General features: G+C 38.4%; 1 protein-coding gene across 1 annotated transcript in view; it reads left to right on the forward strand.

Moving 5' to 3' along the window:
* Positions 1-1,478: 1,478 nt before the first annotated feature.
* LOC149845203 (uncharacterized) overlaps positions 1,479-16,699 on the forward strand; it is a 39,762-nt gene continuing 24,541 nt past the window's right edge. The window contains exons 1-2 of the mRNA XM_089995599.1: positions 1,479-2,037; positions 15,564-16,595. Coding sequence (XP_089851725.1) covers positions 1,918-2,037; positions 15,564-16,595 — 1,152 coding nt within the window. The 5' untranslated portion in view covers positions 1,479-1,917. The remainder of the gene's footprint in view (positions 2,038-15,563; positions 16,596-16,699) is intronic.

Genomic DNA, 16,699 nt, shown 5'->3' on the forward strand with positions numbered 1-16,699 from the left:
TTTATCAACGACTTTTCATACAAACAATGGCCTAGTTATATAAATACATTATTTTCTTTCTTTTAAATATTATGATGTATAAAAAGATTATTATACAATAATGATTGATTAGATGTGTATGATTATTTTAGTTTGTAAGCATTCTTATGAAAGGGGTAATGTTTATTACAAACGTTTGTAGTAGGTACAGATGCTTTTGGATCTCCATGTCATATGTTGTTTTATTCTTATCCGACCTCATGAATGGATTTAACATGTCCAAAATAGTAGGAATCGGCTTTTGGATCAAGTTTTTCAATGAAAAACATGATTTTATAACCCCAGAAAGTATCAAACATTGCACCCCATTGATTTTTGCAGCCTTAAAGACTGATTCCCACAAAGAAAAACATATAGTTTACATCTCTAAGTTTAATTTAATAAAAAATAACAAAAATAAAAATAAAAAAAAGAAACATTTGTACCTACAAATGACAGTAGCAAGTATGGTCCCCTTATAAAAACCCATATGCCGGGATCTACAAGAATGACAAAAATTTGTCATCAAATACTATTTATCAAGATTTAGAGATTAAAATTTACATTGTTTCTTTTAGAGAGAGAGATCAAAGGATTGCTATTTTATTATGATTATAGTAATTTTATTATGACAATTAAGAAAAGAAAGGGAGTTAACTCAAACATTTTTTAAAAAATACAATATGCCATGTAACTCTTTTAATTTTTGGAAAACTACATTAGACAAGGGCAAACAAATTTTTAATTACCTAGTCAGAAGGCACGAGAAGAATGCCATTTTAAAAAAGATAACGAAGCATCTAGTTTTTGACAGCTACTATCCTTGTACTTTTATAATATTTAAGAATAAGATATATACTTTGCCTCAACTTTTCCTGTCTGCACTCATGCCAATTTATTTTTAAACTGCATCATTGTTTATTAGAAATTCATTTCAATATTTTTCAAATTTGAACTGAAAAACATTTTAGGCCTTGGTGTATGCTCGCACACAATGTTGTCAGAATCGGTATCTGCCCTGAATCAAATTTCAAAACGATTCAAGGGATCGAACCGATTCCGATCCTGAACTGAACCAACCAATTTTTAATCAGTAGATGACATGTGTCGTGAAATTACTAAAATAATATTCAAATATTTTAAATTATTTTGAAAAATATTTAAAAATAAGCCGAAACACTATCTATTTGTGGCCGATGCGATACGAATCGCATGGGCCGATTCGAAACGATACTGACAACATCGCTTACGTCATGCCCACATCCCGTTTCTAGCAAACAAAGTTAACAAACCATGGTCCGTAGGATCGAGTGGATCTAACTTGGGCCCCGTTGATCTACAGCTCAATACTTCTCTGTACCTTCCATACGTCCTAAAATGGTCTGATGTCGGACGGTCGCGATGCACCCTAAAATTTAAATTTTGAAAAAAAAAAAGCCAACCCCTTCCACTACCACACCAGATCCTCCTCTCCAAAATGACGCGGCACCAAACCTTGTCAACCCAAAAGGGGGCAAAAAATTGCTAAAATGGGCCAGAAAAACAATTACCCAACAAAATCGATCGATTCGTTCTCAACAATTAGATCGACCCCTATCTCCCTCTCCTTCCTGTTCTTTTGATTCTGTCTGTTTAGGCACTTTTCGCTGCAAAATTGGTCGCCTTCCTCAGTGATCGTACTGCATTTAGGGTTTGCATATTTCCTTTCTATTTTATCCTCTGTTGTCGCGCCCAATTCCTGATTACTGGCAAAGTTTGAAGGCTGGTTTTTCCCTATTTCGAAAGGGGCAGTCGATTGGTCTTTTTCCTTTCTTCCTCCATTTGATGTTTTTGGGATGATTTGTGGGGGAAGGAATGGGGTGGTTGTGATGGAGTGAGGTGGAAGTTGTTATTGGGAAAATGGGGACGGGGTGTAGCAAGGAGGCCCGGACTTTGCGTGGACCGGGAGGTGCATCGTTGCGTTTCTTCTGCTCGGGGGGTTGCTCGTATTCTTCGGATCTTCATGATGATCGCGATCAGGTTTCGTCGATTCTTTCGTCTTATTTTTTTTAATGTTTATGGTGCCTTGTTGTTGTTGTTCTTTCTGATGTATTTCGATCAATACTGATTTGGTTTGACTTGCCTATTGTCTGTTTTGATGAGTGTGGGTTTCTTTTTCGATTGGTGAATCTGTCTTTTGAGTTCGTTTGCGGTGATACCTTGCAATTGTATGGCATTGATTAACAATTTTTGGCATTCTTGACTCCTGAATTATTTGGGCATGTTCATTTTGAAACCATTTCAGACCACGAGACAACAGTGTTGCCTAAGAAGACAACAAAACCGCCGGTGGACTTGCGATCATCAGGGCAACCTTCTCAGTCAGCATCGGAAAAGGCACTTAGGATAAGAGACGAAGACGGACGAAGCAGAAGTCCATACTCAACAGTGTCCTTCAAGGAACGAATGATGCGCTTAACTGCATACCAATGTTCTTCGAGAGGCTGATGCATATACTGACAAACTTTGTTAACAGCAAATGCAATGTCCGGGCGAGTAAGAGACAGATATTGCAGGCCATCCACGACACTACTACGGAGAATGACGCAGTCCCAACTTTAGTGAGTTTCAGAGAGGAACTCATTGGAGTAGCAACGGGTTTGGCATCGACCATGGAAGCTTTCTTGAGAAGATTAATGATATATAGCCGTTGAGATAAGTGCACACAATTGTGGAGATACTGAACTTCAACACCCAAAAAATAACTTGACAGCCCAAGATCTTTGACAGAGAAGGTAGAGCCAAAGTCTGCGATCATGCTGGTGATGGCAACTCTGGAGAGTTGCCTGGCAACTCTGGAGAGTTGCCTGTAATTATAATCAAGGTTTTAAAACCCGTGACTCGGGACTCGACTCGTTCTTTATTGACTCGTGACTTGGCGGGTCAACTCGGTGACTCGGACCCGGTTTTGTTAACTTTTGATTTTAAAAGAAAGACAATATATAAATTGTCATTTAAACATATTAAGGTTTGTAGAATGACTTAATTACTAGTTTAATTGATTAATAAGTAAAATAACATCAAGTAAAACTGCTCTTAATTCAAATCTCACATTTACTAAAGAAATACACAAGCAGGAGCAAGTCTTTCAAGACAATATATAAAGAATGACTTAATTACTAGCTTCAAGAACTTTAATAGCCATGCTCGATCATGGTTTACATCCTGAATATATGGACATAGCTGTTGTGTTGCAGGGCCTCAGAAAATCCTTGCAAAATTTTGGGAACATTTAACTTTATCTTGATATTTGTAAGCGTCTGTCTGATGTAGAGTTGAATCAGTTGATTGGACCATGCCTTATATATCTGCACATAAATGCATATAAGCTTTGGATAATGAGAATGTTGTGATGTATATATATTATAATGATAAATGTGGGCATTTTATGTTGTTGGTTTTGAACAGGCTGGCAGGCTGCCGACTATTTTGTAGGTCTCACAGCAACAAAGTTTCCTTATGGACATTTGCTCTATGTACCTATGTACTTATATAGTTCTTTGTAAGTAGTGGCGTGGTGAACTTTTAATGAAAGAAATAAACTCAAACCCTTTAGGAGGAGGATTTGGAGTTTTGACAGGAGCCACTTCAAGTGGGATCTGATGGAGGATATAGAAGAATAACAATGACTTTCATCTTGTGTTTCAAGTTTCAACCACCTGGTATGCAGTATCAATATGCAAACAAAGTCAGTGTTGCAGAGATGATTGCATGAGGGATTAATTATGTTAGCTGGATTAGTGGATTCACTCTATGTTCATTGAGGGGTACTGGGTTTGATTCCTTACCTGGAGGCTGGAGCAACCAAAATGAATGAATGATGGACATGTGAAATTTGATAGACTTTTACTAATTTTGTGATTTTATATTAAGTTGGTAAGCCTATTGTTATTATGCTATTTGTTCTTTGAAAAATGAACACTTACATATGAAAAAATTGCCCATAGCCTTTGAAAAATGAAAAAAGAAAAAAGTGCCCAAAACTCGCCCGAGTCAGCCCGAGTCAAGGATGAGTTTTTGCAAAACGAGTTTACCTTGCCGGGTTGACTCGTTGGAGGGTCGAGCTGAGTCACCGAGTTGACTCGGCGAGTTTTAAAACCCTGATTATAATATCATCTACATAGACTAGTAAAAACAGTATGAGATGATGTTTTTTATAGACGAAAAGCGAGGCGTTAGATTGCGACATGACAAATCCATGAGACAGTAAGTAGGCACTCAAACGTTGATACCACGCCCGAGGAGCTTGCTTGAGCCCATAAATGATACGGTTGAATTTGCACACATAGTGAGGGAACTTAGCATCTTTGAAGCCTAGTGGATGAGTCATATATACATCTTCATCAAGGTAGTTGTTAAGGAAGACATTATTGAAGTCAAGTTGACGCATGGTCTATTTTCAGGAGACAACAAGAGAGAGAATGACCCGAATGGTGGTTGGCTTGATTACAGGGCTGAACGTCTCAAAAAAATCAAGACCTTCCTGATGAAACCCTTTGGCCACAAGTCGTGCCTTGTGTCGAGCAATAGTACCATCTGAATGACGCTTGATACGGTAAACCCACTTACATCCGACGACATTAAGATGTGACTGCGGAGGGATGAGGTGCCACATCCGATTACTCATAAGAGCATCATATTCTTGTTGCATAGCCATTTGCCACCGGGGAAGTTGAGAATCTTGTTTAAAGGTAGTCGGTTCAGGCTCAAGGAGAGATGCATGGAGACCAGTAAGGACAAGTGGGTAAAGAGAAGTCACAAAAGTTTTGGGTTTCAGAGAGTCAGTCATGGATCGAGTGACCATTGGTTGGATGTGAGCCGAGGGACGATGATCAGTCAGGGTGGGCACTGGGAGTCGAGAGACAGATAAAGATATTGGGGAAGGATCTGGAGACACAGAAGGACCTGGAGTCAAAGCAATATCAGGAGGAGAGGACGATTGGGATGGTGAACCAGATCTAGCGTTTGCGACAACCATTGGGGAAGCAGGAGGCGCAAGAGTAGAGCATGGAGGAGAGGGCGGTCTAGGGGGGAGGGTAGGCGGGGCGAGCAGGGAAATACCCCACTGGGACGCGGTTGGGGGAGAGAGAGAAGACGAATTGGTCAAAATTGGAACAATGGGAAGAGAAGACTCGTCAAAATATACATGATGAGAAATGTATGTTCGACTGGTTGGAGGATGAAAACAAATATATCATTTTTGGCAAGAGGAGTAACCCAGAAAAATACAAGGTAGAGTCTTAGGTTGGAACTTGGATTTTTTGTAGGGCGTGAGTAGAGGATAGCAGAGGCAGCCAAAGATGCTCTGATGAGAGTAATCCGGCTTATGGTGAAAGAAGAGTTCATATGGGGTGCAACGTTTTAGAACTAAGGTTGGTAATCGGTTGATAATATAGACGGTTGTTCGGAACACATCGACCTAGTACTCAAGGGCTAGACGGGTATCACTGAGCATGCTCAAGCCAGTTTCAACAACGTGACGGTGCTTGCGTTCAACAAGACCGTTCTGCTCGGGTGTATGTGGGCACGAGAGACAATGAAATATACCATGTTGTTGAAGATAACTCTTGAACTCTGAACTAGTAAATTCACCACCATTATCAGACTGAAAGGATTTGATAGTGAAGCCAACTTGCGTTTCAACAATGGACTTAAAAGTTTTGAAACAATCAAATACTTGAGATTTATTTTTCATGGGAAATAGCCAACAAAAATGTGAATAATCATCAACTAATAAAAAGTAATATCTAAAGCCTTCTCTGGATTCCACAGGTGCAGGGCCCCATACATCAACATGCAAAAGTTCTAGAGTCCGCGAACTATAAGACTAAGAGTGACCAAAAGGTAGTTTATGAGCCTTACCAGTGAGACAGTTGACACAAGTTTTTATTTGTCTTTCTTTATTTAAAGAGATACTATTGTTAGATCCAAGGAACGAAACAATGGTTTTGTTGGCATGTTCGAGCCGCCGATGCCATAGGTCAAAGGATTGACGACTTGCTGTATAAGCCGCTGAATGTAACGAGTCATTGCTTGCCTTGATGTGATATAGTCTCGCAGTGGTTTTCTGACCCTGAAGACGAATCTTGTCTGTCTGACGATCCTTAACAACAAAGTGAGATGGTGAGAACATAAAAGCACAATCATTTTCCTGAGTAAATTGACTGACTGTCAATAAGTTCTTTTTGATGGCTAGAATATGAAGGACATTTTTTAATGAGAACTGAGATCCTTGAGATGAGAGAACCATGTCACCCATGTGAAAAATAGGGAGAGTCTTACCATTTCCTATTATAATGGAGTCACTCTCAAGGTATGGAGATTTATTTATAAGATTTTGCTCATGCATGGTCAGGTGATTGGTGGCCCCTGTGTCAGGAAACCAATATTCATCTCCTCATTGTTGCATAGACATGGCCGAAAAAGCCTTTGGAATGTCCCAACTGTCCTTTGCAATGTGCCCATGTCTGCCACAGTACTGACAAGTTACAGGTGCCCATGGATTAGAGGAGCCTTGGTTGTTATTCAAGGAAGAGCCACAACCATTCCCCCAACCTTGATTCCATCGCCCTTTGAAGGAGCCGCATCCTCAGCCTCTTCCTCGAATGGTAGAGAATGTAGTTTGACTGGATTCTTGAACTTCAGATACTTTAGAGTGTAACATGAGCACTCTCTTTTCTTGGTTGATTAATAAATCATATAAATATGCAAACTCGTGAATGGTGGATCCTGTCGTAACTGACGTTACAAAACTTTCATATTCAATGGGTAGGCAATTTAGAGTTATTTGGATAAGATCCGAATTATTAACAGGATGGTTTGAGGCCGCTAATGAATCAGATAAAAATCTGATTTTATCAAGATAGGCCAACATGTCCAGCGATTCCTTCTTAATGAAGGTTAATTCTTTTTTCAACATCATAATGCGCAAAGGGGATTGCGAGCCATAGGCTTTTTCTAACATTACCCAGGCTTCATGGGCAAACTTGGTTCTTATTATTTGCTCGAGAACAGCTTCAGAGACTATTGCCTTAATCCAGCTTAAGGTGAGTTGGTCAGCTTTACGCCATACATGGTAGTCAGGGTTGATTACCAGTTTGCCGTCTTTATCAGATATAGACTCGACGAGTTTAGAAGATGACCCATCAACAAAACTTAGCAAATCTTGACTCACCATGACAGATTTTAGTTGCGAGCGCCAGAGAAGGTAGTTTTCTCGATTCAATTTGATAGAGACAAGACTGGCCACAACGTTCCATTGAGTTGCTGCTACAGTAGGTGTCATCGACCCATTCGGATTAGATGCGGTGGACGCCATTGGACAGCTCGTTGGAGAGGATGACTCTGATACCATGAAAATAACACGATAATAGTGGCTATGAAGAAAACACAGTCTCCGTGTATATTCAGCTGAGACGCAGAAGGATTTGTTTATAGGCCTCACGGTTTACACGATAGAACAAAAGACCGTTGTTACAAAACACTAGGTTATCTAACATGATTACAACTCATTTGACTTATCTTTGAAGAGTCCTCAATACTGGTGCTGTTACATTTGGCTTATCCTTGAAGAGTCCTGAAGCTCCTACATAGAGCCAAGGGGAGTTCATGGAACCAAGAGATTACGATCTCTCGGTTTGACCGGTATCTTGGGCCTTAACATTATCGTTATCCTTAACAATAATCACAGTGTTAAGTTAGAGAGAAAAAAAGGGAAAATATAGAGATGTGCCATAGTTTTTGTTTTTCCCTTTCTTCTGTGTATGTCTGGTGTGCATGTGTATACCAAATAGAACTTCTTGCGAACTCAGTACAGATGAAGCCTTTCATGGCAACCCCGTTCACGTTAGAGTTCATCTGAGATAAATGAATGAGTCAGCATAATCGTTTAGTGACAAGAAAAATATCAAGTAGACACATTCATGTTAATATTAGATTCAAGCTTTATCTGACCAATTTGACCCCACACATAGGGATGTGAACAGGTTGAACTAATGGACTAGGCTTGGATGCTTGCGTGTCATAGGAAAAACTCCTAGTAGTTTAGTCAGTCTTTTGTATCATTCAAGGTAATTTCTCGGTGAGGGTTTTTCTGGGAGATATTTTCAAAAAGTGTCTTATCTCAGGAAAATCTCGAAAGCTATGAATAATAAAAAAGCTGTCACATAGGTGCGGATGCGGGTGTTGGTACGGGTGCGGATGCGGTGATGCGACACTTTAAAAAAACTTGGGTGCGAGGGTGTGGGGAGTATATATATATATATATATATATATATATATATATATATATATATATATAACAATTTTAAGTTAACACTGTGTATTTGTGTGCATTTATGTATTTATATATATATAATATAGATAAAAATGGACTTGATTAGGGTTAACTAAATCTACTTTTGGATAGAAATGAACCTCAATGTGGTTGACTTCACCTAACACAAAGGAAGTTGTGTCCAAGTGTCGCACCCGCCTGGGTGCAGGTGTGACGCGGGTGCGGTGCCCTGTTAGAAGAGTCTGTGTGACATAGTAAAAAAGATAAGAAATAATAGGTTTTATAGTCTTTTTCTTGCAAAAATATAAAGAAACAATTAAAAAAGGTTTTGAAATATCAAAGAAACAAAAATAGATACTTAAAATATAAAAAAATCTGAATATTTGGAGAAAATATCACGATATTTTAGGTTCTAGTGATATTTTGAAAATCTCAGGAAAATATCGGCTGACATTAAAAAAATCGATAATATCATGACATTTTCAAAATTTTCCCACGAAATGTTTTCTGCTTACATTCCCGTGTCTTAGAAAGAGCCACTAAACAATCGGACCAGACAGGTGTGGGTAGCTTGACTGTGTTACCCGTCATTGAAACACAAACAGGAGATGTATGTGAAAATCTCTACAAAAAGAGATTGTGTGTAACACCACAATACAAGAAATACAAAGAGTGCACAAAGGCACAAAGGAGAACACTCACAAGTGCACGAAGGCACGGATACACATGCACAAAAGCATGAAACAAAATGAACTTCAATTCATAAGTTCCCAAGAGGGGCTTTACAAAAGCATTGTTATTGCATATGCACTCACAAAAAAGGATATGTTTACAAGGGCCACTAAGGCCTATTTATAATGCAAAAAGAAGCCACAGGGTGCAGCTCAATATGACTGTTGGAGCTGCACCCAATGGTCACATTTGTGACTGTTGGGGCAACTCCAACAGCTATATGGAGTTGTCCCTTTCACAACAGTCAAAAAGAAAAAAAATGTAAAAAGAAAAAGGTGTAAAAGGCAAAAGTAAATAAAAAAAAAGTAAAAATGTTAGCCCATTAGGGTGGCTGACACCTATTGAGTAAAAGGACTGAAATACCCCTGATGGGTATTTCAGTTTACAGTTAAAAGAGACATAATATTTTAACACTCCTCCTCAAACTTAGGGTGTCACGACTGAAAGTTTGCCAAGAAGGAAGTTAAATCTTGGAGAACACAACGCCTTAGTGAAGAAGTCTGCCAGTTGATATTCTGATGTAACATAAGGAAGGTCAATGGTTTTTCTTAAATATTCTTCACGAACATAGTGGCAGTTCATCTCGATATGCTTTGTGCGCTCATGAAATGTGTGATTTTTGGCAATGTAGATTGCACTTTTATTATCACAACATAATTTTGTGGGCCCTTGAACTTGAATATTCATATCTTCCAACAGGTTGTGAATCTAAACAATCTCCATGGTAGTAGATGCCATGGCTCTATACTCAGCTTCGGTGGATGAAAGCGATACTTTTTGTTGCTTCTTGCATCTCCAAGAGATTAATGATTTACCTAAAAAAATACAAAAACCAGTGGTGGAGTGACGGTTATTTGTGTCACCTCCCCAATGAGAGTCAGTATAAGCAATTAAACTTAATTCAGACGTAGAAGATAGAAATACTCCCTTGTTTAGTGTACCCTTTATGTATCTGATGATGCGAAGGATGACGCTCATATGGACTGTAGTAGGTGCATGTTGAAATTGACTAGCAACATGTACTGCATGAGAAATATCAGGCCTGGTAATGCTGAGATACGTTAGGGATCCAACCAGTTGCCGGTAAGGTGTGAGATCTTTTAGGAGAATCCCCTCATCAATCTATATCTTTGAACCTACTATTTCAGGAGTTTCGCAGACCTTGTCATCTGTGATTCCTGATCTATCAAGAATCTCACAAGCAAGTTTAGTTTGAGACAAGAAATACCCTCTTTGAGAATAGGCAACCTCAATTCCCAAAAAATATGTCAAAAATCCTAAGTCTGACATTTCAAATCTTGAAGTCAAAATAGATTTAATGCTCTTGATTCCTTTGATATCATCACCTGTTATTAATATATCATCAACATATAACAATAATATAATAATCCCTGCATCAGATTTCTTAACAAACAATGCAGTGTCAGTATAGCATGAAGTGAAACCATTTTCAGTCATTACATTGTTAAACCTATCGTGCCAAGCCTTGGGTGCTTGTTTCAGTCCATAAAGAGCTTTATGAAGACAAATAACTTTATTTTTAGGGATTTTCATACCAGGTGGAGCATCCATGTAAACTTCTTCATTAAGATCTTCATTTAAAAAGGCATTTTTGACATCCATTTGGTAAATATTCCATTTTTGAATTGAAGCAATGGTGATAAGACATCTGACAGTAACCATACGAGCTACTGGAGCAAATGTCTCTTCATAGTCAATCTCATATTCTTGATTGTACCCTTTAGCTACAAGACGAGCCTTATACCTTTCAAGAGAACCATCACTCTTAGTCTTGACCTTGAACACCCATCGACATCCTATAGTTTTCTTGCCATTGGGAAGAGATTGAAATTCCCAAGTGTTAGCTTTCTTAAGAGCTTTGAGTTCACTCTCCATGGCTTCTCTCCATTCAGTACATTGTTTGGCTTCTCCAAAATTTTTTGGTTCAAAATAAGAGTGAATGACACTCAAACAAGCTCGATATTTAGGAGAGAAAGAATCAAAAGATACGAATCTGGAGGGAGTCCTTCTAGTTCTTTCAGTTCTCCTAGGATGAGAATCATGAGTGAAAATAGTCTCACTAGGTTCACTATATAGTTCAATAGCACTCCTAAAGGTGCTTCTATCTCTATGAGAATAAGTGATGGGTTCTCTAGATACATTTTCTTCTTGAGGGGTAGAAGGGTTAGAGTTATTGTTGATCACAACCATTTCATTTTCACTATTATATGTTGATTCATCATCATTAGAGATATCATCATCCTTAGATAAAAGGTCAAAAAGAAAGGAGTAATCGGCATTTTCTAAATGAGATTCATTTTTTTCAAAACCACTATCATTTTCCAAAAAAGTTACATTTCTTGAAACATATAATTTATCATTCTTAGAGTCATAACATCGAAATCCTTTTTGAGTTTCCGAATAGCCAAGGAAAGCACAAAGAATGACTTTTGGTGAGAGTTTATCATTTTTATCGGTAAGAACAAAGCACTTACAACCAAAAACTCTCAATCTATTATAATCGGGTTCTTTTTCATATAGAATCTCAAAGGGAGAAATTTTATCTAAATTTTTGGATGGAAGTCGGTTGATAAGATAGACGAAAGCAAGAGCCGCTTCGGCCCAAATTTTTTTAGGAATATTTTGGGAAATGAAAAGGGTTCTAGTGGTTTCAATGATATGCCTATGCTTTCTTTCGGCCAAACCATTTTGTTGTGGGGTCTTAGTTTACGATCTTTGATGGACAATGCCACAATCCTCAAAATATTTCTTAAACTCATTAAAGAGATATTCACCTCCGGAATCGATCTTAAATATCTTTAAATTACTATTAAATTGATTTTTTATCATCATATGATATGTTTTAAAACATGAAAAAACTTCATGCTTATGTTTGATAAAATATATCCAACAATATCGTGAGAAATCATCCACAAAAATCACATAGTAAGCAAAACCACCTTAGGATATGACAGGTGTCGGTCCCCAAACATCTGAGTGAATAATTTCAAAAGGTTTAGTACTAAACATAGTTCTTGGTTCAAAAGGTATACTTCTCATTTTTCCAAGAATAGAATCATTACAAGAGAAAGTATTTTTATAAAGATCTTTAACAACATGTAGATAGGATAACTTGGTAATGTTGGGATGATCAAGTCTCTTGTGCCAAACATTTATGTCTTTATGTTGGGCCACATTACAAAAAGGTGTTTTTAGGAATTTGAAGAAAGTCCACATAGTACAAGTCTCCTTTCCTAGAGTCTTCCCCAATCAATCTCCCGGACCAGTGATCCTGTATTAAACATTTATTAGATGAGAATTGAATGTTACACCCAAGGTCTGTGAGTTGAGAAACGGAAAACAAGTTTAAATTTAATTTTGGTATAAGTCTAATTTTTGGAATAAAGAAGTTTTGGGTTTTAAAATTTTCAATTCCCTTAATTTCAAGAGAAGTACCATCCGCGGTCGAAACAAAAGAAGGTGACACATTTTTAGAATACTCGGAAAGAGATGAAATGTTTGGGGTCATATGAAAGGATGCACCCGAATCTAAGAGCCAAGAAGTTTTACCTGGAGGAGAAGAGGTGGATACGGCGGCACCGGAAATAGCTCCCTTTAGAAGAGGTTGAAGAGCCTCCACAATTTGATTGAAAGATAGAACTTCTTTTGAAGATTCCTCTTTGGATGGTTGAGATGTAGTTGCCATTGCTAGAAGTTTCTTCCATTTTGGGCAAACCGGTTTGATATGACCCGGTTCTTTGCAAAAGTGACACGAGATTTTACTATAATCTCTTCTTCCTCCTTGATTACCTTGATTTTGATTCTTAAAATGAGGAGGTCTACATGTTCTTAAATTGTTACCGGGTCTAGAAACGACATTAACACCATCACATTCTTCTTGATTTGTGGACATTGCAAGCACATTAGGATTTTGCTTGCTAATGCCCATACGGGTTTCCTCTCCACTTAATTTAGTTAAGACATCTTCAAGAGAGGGAGAGGTAAAAGAGGATAGGAGAGAAGATCTTATTTGCTCAAACTCGGGCCTTAGCCCATTCAAAAAATTGAAGAATCGATCTTCTTCTAATTGCTTATGACGAAGCTCTATGGCTTCTCCACTCCACTTGGGTTCAAGCATGGCAAGCTCATCCCAAATTGAAGAGAGTTCCGTAAAATACTCTCTTATAGACATATCACCTTGAACGAGAGTTAACGCTCTCTTTTGAAGATAATACTTATGGGACAAGTCCCTAGAGGTATACATCTTCTCAAGATACTCCCACGCTATGTCACATGGGTGCGGGTGCGGGGATTCGGCACTTCCAAAAAACCCGGGTGCGGGGGTGCGACAGGGGCAAAAATGTAAATATATATATAAAGGGGATCGGGGGTTCCCCCGACGCGGGTTTTTTCAAATTTCATTTTATATACAGCTGCACGATAGCACAAGCAAGGCACCATCATTATCATTTATTATGGAGAGAGAAAATCCTTTACAAAAAAAGAATCAGGATTGAAAAGTCAGCAGCGGACAGACAGCTGCTGTCAGCAGATTTTTTTTTAAAAAAAATTTTGCAGCCCATTTCATAGGGCAAATTTTTTTTAAAAAAAAAAATCCAAAAAAAAAAAATGAACCTAAATGATCCTGGGTGCGGTCAACACACCCAGGATTGGGTTGACCGCACCCGGTGCCGCACCCGCGTCGAGTCGCGTCGACGCGGGTACGACACCCTGCTAGCCGAATCCCTGTGACATAGCTCCCACGCTTGAGAAGCCTTTTTAAACTTTATAATGTTGGCATTAATCCTTGTCTCAACGGAAGAGAAAATCCAAGACAAGTTCTTGAAATTCTTCATTTCCCATTACTCATGTTTCCTACTATATTCCTCAAGAGCATTAGTTCTTTCATCTCCCTCAAGGATTTTGATTTCCCCTTCTTTAACCAAAGTAATTTTAGGCTCTGGTTCCGGAATCGAGCCTTGAATGTAACCCCAAAGCCCTTTCCCTTTGATGTGAGCTTCCATATTTTCGGCCCACACGTGATAATTTGAGTCATTTAACTTGGAACTAAGAGAAAAATGGGAGTCTTTCTCACCCATTAGAGAGGAAAGAAGAAAGAAAAGAATACGTACCACAATAAGATTTTAAATCTTTCTTGTTGTAGTAATCTTTTAAAATATTGAATGAAGAAGAGTCTCCACTCCAATCACCAAAAAGTTGAAGGCACGTTTTTCGAGGCACTTGATATTGAGAAGAATCACACCAATTTCTTTCTCCAAACAATCTTGCTCTGATACCATGTGAAAATCTCTACAAAAAGAGATTGTGTGTAACACCACAATACAAGAAATACAAAGAGTGCACAAAGGCACAAAGGAGAACACTCACAAGTGCACGAAGGCACGGATACACATGCACAAAAGCATGAAACAAAATGAACTTCAATTCATAAGTTCCCAAGAGGAGCTTTACAAAAGCATTGTTATTGCATATGCACTCACAAAAAAGGATATGTTTACAAGGTCCACTAAGGCCTATTTATAATGCAAAAAGAAGCCATAGGGTGCAGCTCAATATGACTTTTGGAGCTGCACCCAACGGGCACATTTGTGACTGTTGGGGCACAACTATATGGAGTTGTCCCTTTCACAACAGTCAAAAAGAAAAAAAATGTAAAAAGAAAAAGGTGTAAAAGGAAAAAGTAAATAAAAAAAGAAAAAGTAAAAATGTTAGCCCATTAGGGTGGCTGACACCTATTGAGTAAAAGGACTGAAATACCCCTGATGGGTATTTCAGTTTACAGTTAAAAGAGACATAATATTTTAACAGTATCAACCTATATCCCCATTACAGATGGGCAAATCTGTTCAGCGATATCAGTGACTATGGTTTTAAAATTTAGACCAAGAATTTCATATATGACCAGAAATTCAGGCCATTTTTTTCGTGAAGAAAGGTAGCATGTCAGACCCAAGAATTTCATATATGACCAGAAATTCAAGCCATTTTTTTTGTGAAGAAAGGTAGCATGTCGATTGGTGGTGAAAGCCGGCCTGATCATCTTTGCAGTTATTAGGTTTTAAATCGGCAGTGGCTACTTATTGCCTTTTCCATGAGCTTTCAGTAACTCTTTTTCTCAATGCAAGTTTGGCTTAGAAGTAAAATAAAGGAAAGAAAAGGACATTGCCTTTGATACTTTGATTATCAATACAATGCATTACACTACTAACGGATCAAAATTTCTTTTAGTTTCCAAATGTATCCACTTGTGGTGTATTTGAGAGATCAAAGTTAATTTGTTGGTTCTATTGGTCATTTACTTAATTTTCTATTTGATATAAGAAAATACTGTTTACTGTTTAGGATTGCCTTTACGTGTCTATTTTCATTCCCATGTAAGTTCCTGATGCATGATCTTGTTTGTGTTGTATGAATGAAAGTGGAACTGGCTTTACTTGCATGTCAAGAGAAAGTTCACATAATGCTTTTGTTTTTTCAGAGCAAACAAGGTGGTAGGATGGAAAAAGAGCCATGTGGAGTTCAGATTAAAAGGGAATCAGATAAAGTAAAGCGTGAAAGTTGTATAAAAGGTGACGGCTTGGGAACCGTTCAAGTGCCTTCTATCTCCTCAAGCATAGAGTTCGATGGATGGGTTCAAGAAAATGCATCTTCCATCGAGTCTGTTGCTGTTAGCGGCTCTGTGACAACCACACATACTCAAAAATTGAACCCCTTAAGCCATTCTCTTCCTCAGTTGAATCTGATCCCTGATCATATTGACATCAGGCTGAATAGATCCGTGAATCTTGGGTCCTCGGAGACTTACTCACTTTTGTCAAGTTGTCTTGTGATTTCAGAGTCCACTGCAGCTTGTCCTGAACATAGTTGTTTGGATGGTTTGGAAAGGGGCAGTGACATTCTTCAAGATGGCAACTTGTGTTCGCCTATTTGCAAGGATTCTTCAAATGGTTCTCAAGACATAGATTCTTCTGCTGGTGAGGCTCAACGGCAGGATCAGGTTATGGCTTCTTTTGAGGATACAGCAATCCATGGTTCTGTTACAATGTTTGAACCTGCTAGAAATGAATCTTCCCTAGGGAGTTCTTCTGGAACAGCTCAAAATGAACCAAGGCATGCTTGTAGACAGACAGGAACTATGGAACCTCTGCAAATGAGCATACAGTGTAGCCAGACATTGAGTGTTGAGAGACTTTGTGATAAAGTTCTTCAAAGAAATGCGACATCTGTTGGGCCATTTAATCAGATAGTGGAGGATGATGCATCCAGGGGTGTTAGACAGGGTAATATGGTACATCTCATGGACTCTGTGACAGAAGTGATTAACCTAAGTGCTGAAACTCCACAAACTTCCTCGAGTTATGATCTTGCTAGTGTTGACAGTACCGTTAGGTCCACCAATACCAGCCCCCAATTTGATGTGGATAATCTGCAATCAGTAAATGTCAGCAATGACAATCCTTTGTCACATCAAATGACATTCCTTGAACGGAGACAGAGGGTGAGGTCTCAGGTAAGTAATACAGTCCTGCTTGTTTACACTTCTACTAGGGTGGTATATTAACATGCTATCATCATTGTGCATCCTTTTTTTCCTGCAAAAAATACCTTGTGTAG

This window comes from Nuphar pumila, chromosome 2 (assembly GCF_984573655.1).
Source record: "Nuphar pumila chromosome 2, dmNupPumi1.hap1.1, whole genome shotgun sequence".
Taxonomy (NCBI): Eukaryota; Viridiplantae; Streptophyta; class Magnoliopsida; order Nymphaeales; family Nymphaeaceae; genus Nuphar; species Nuphar pumila.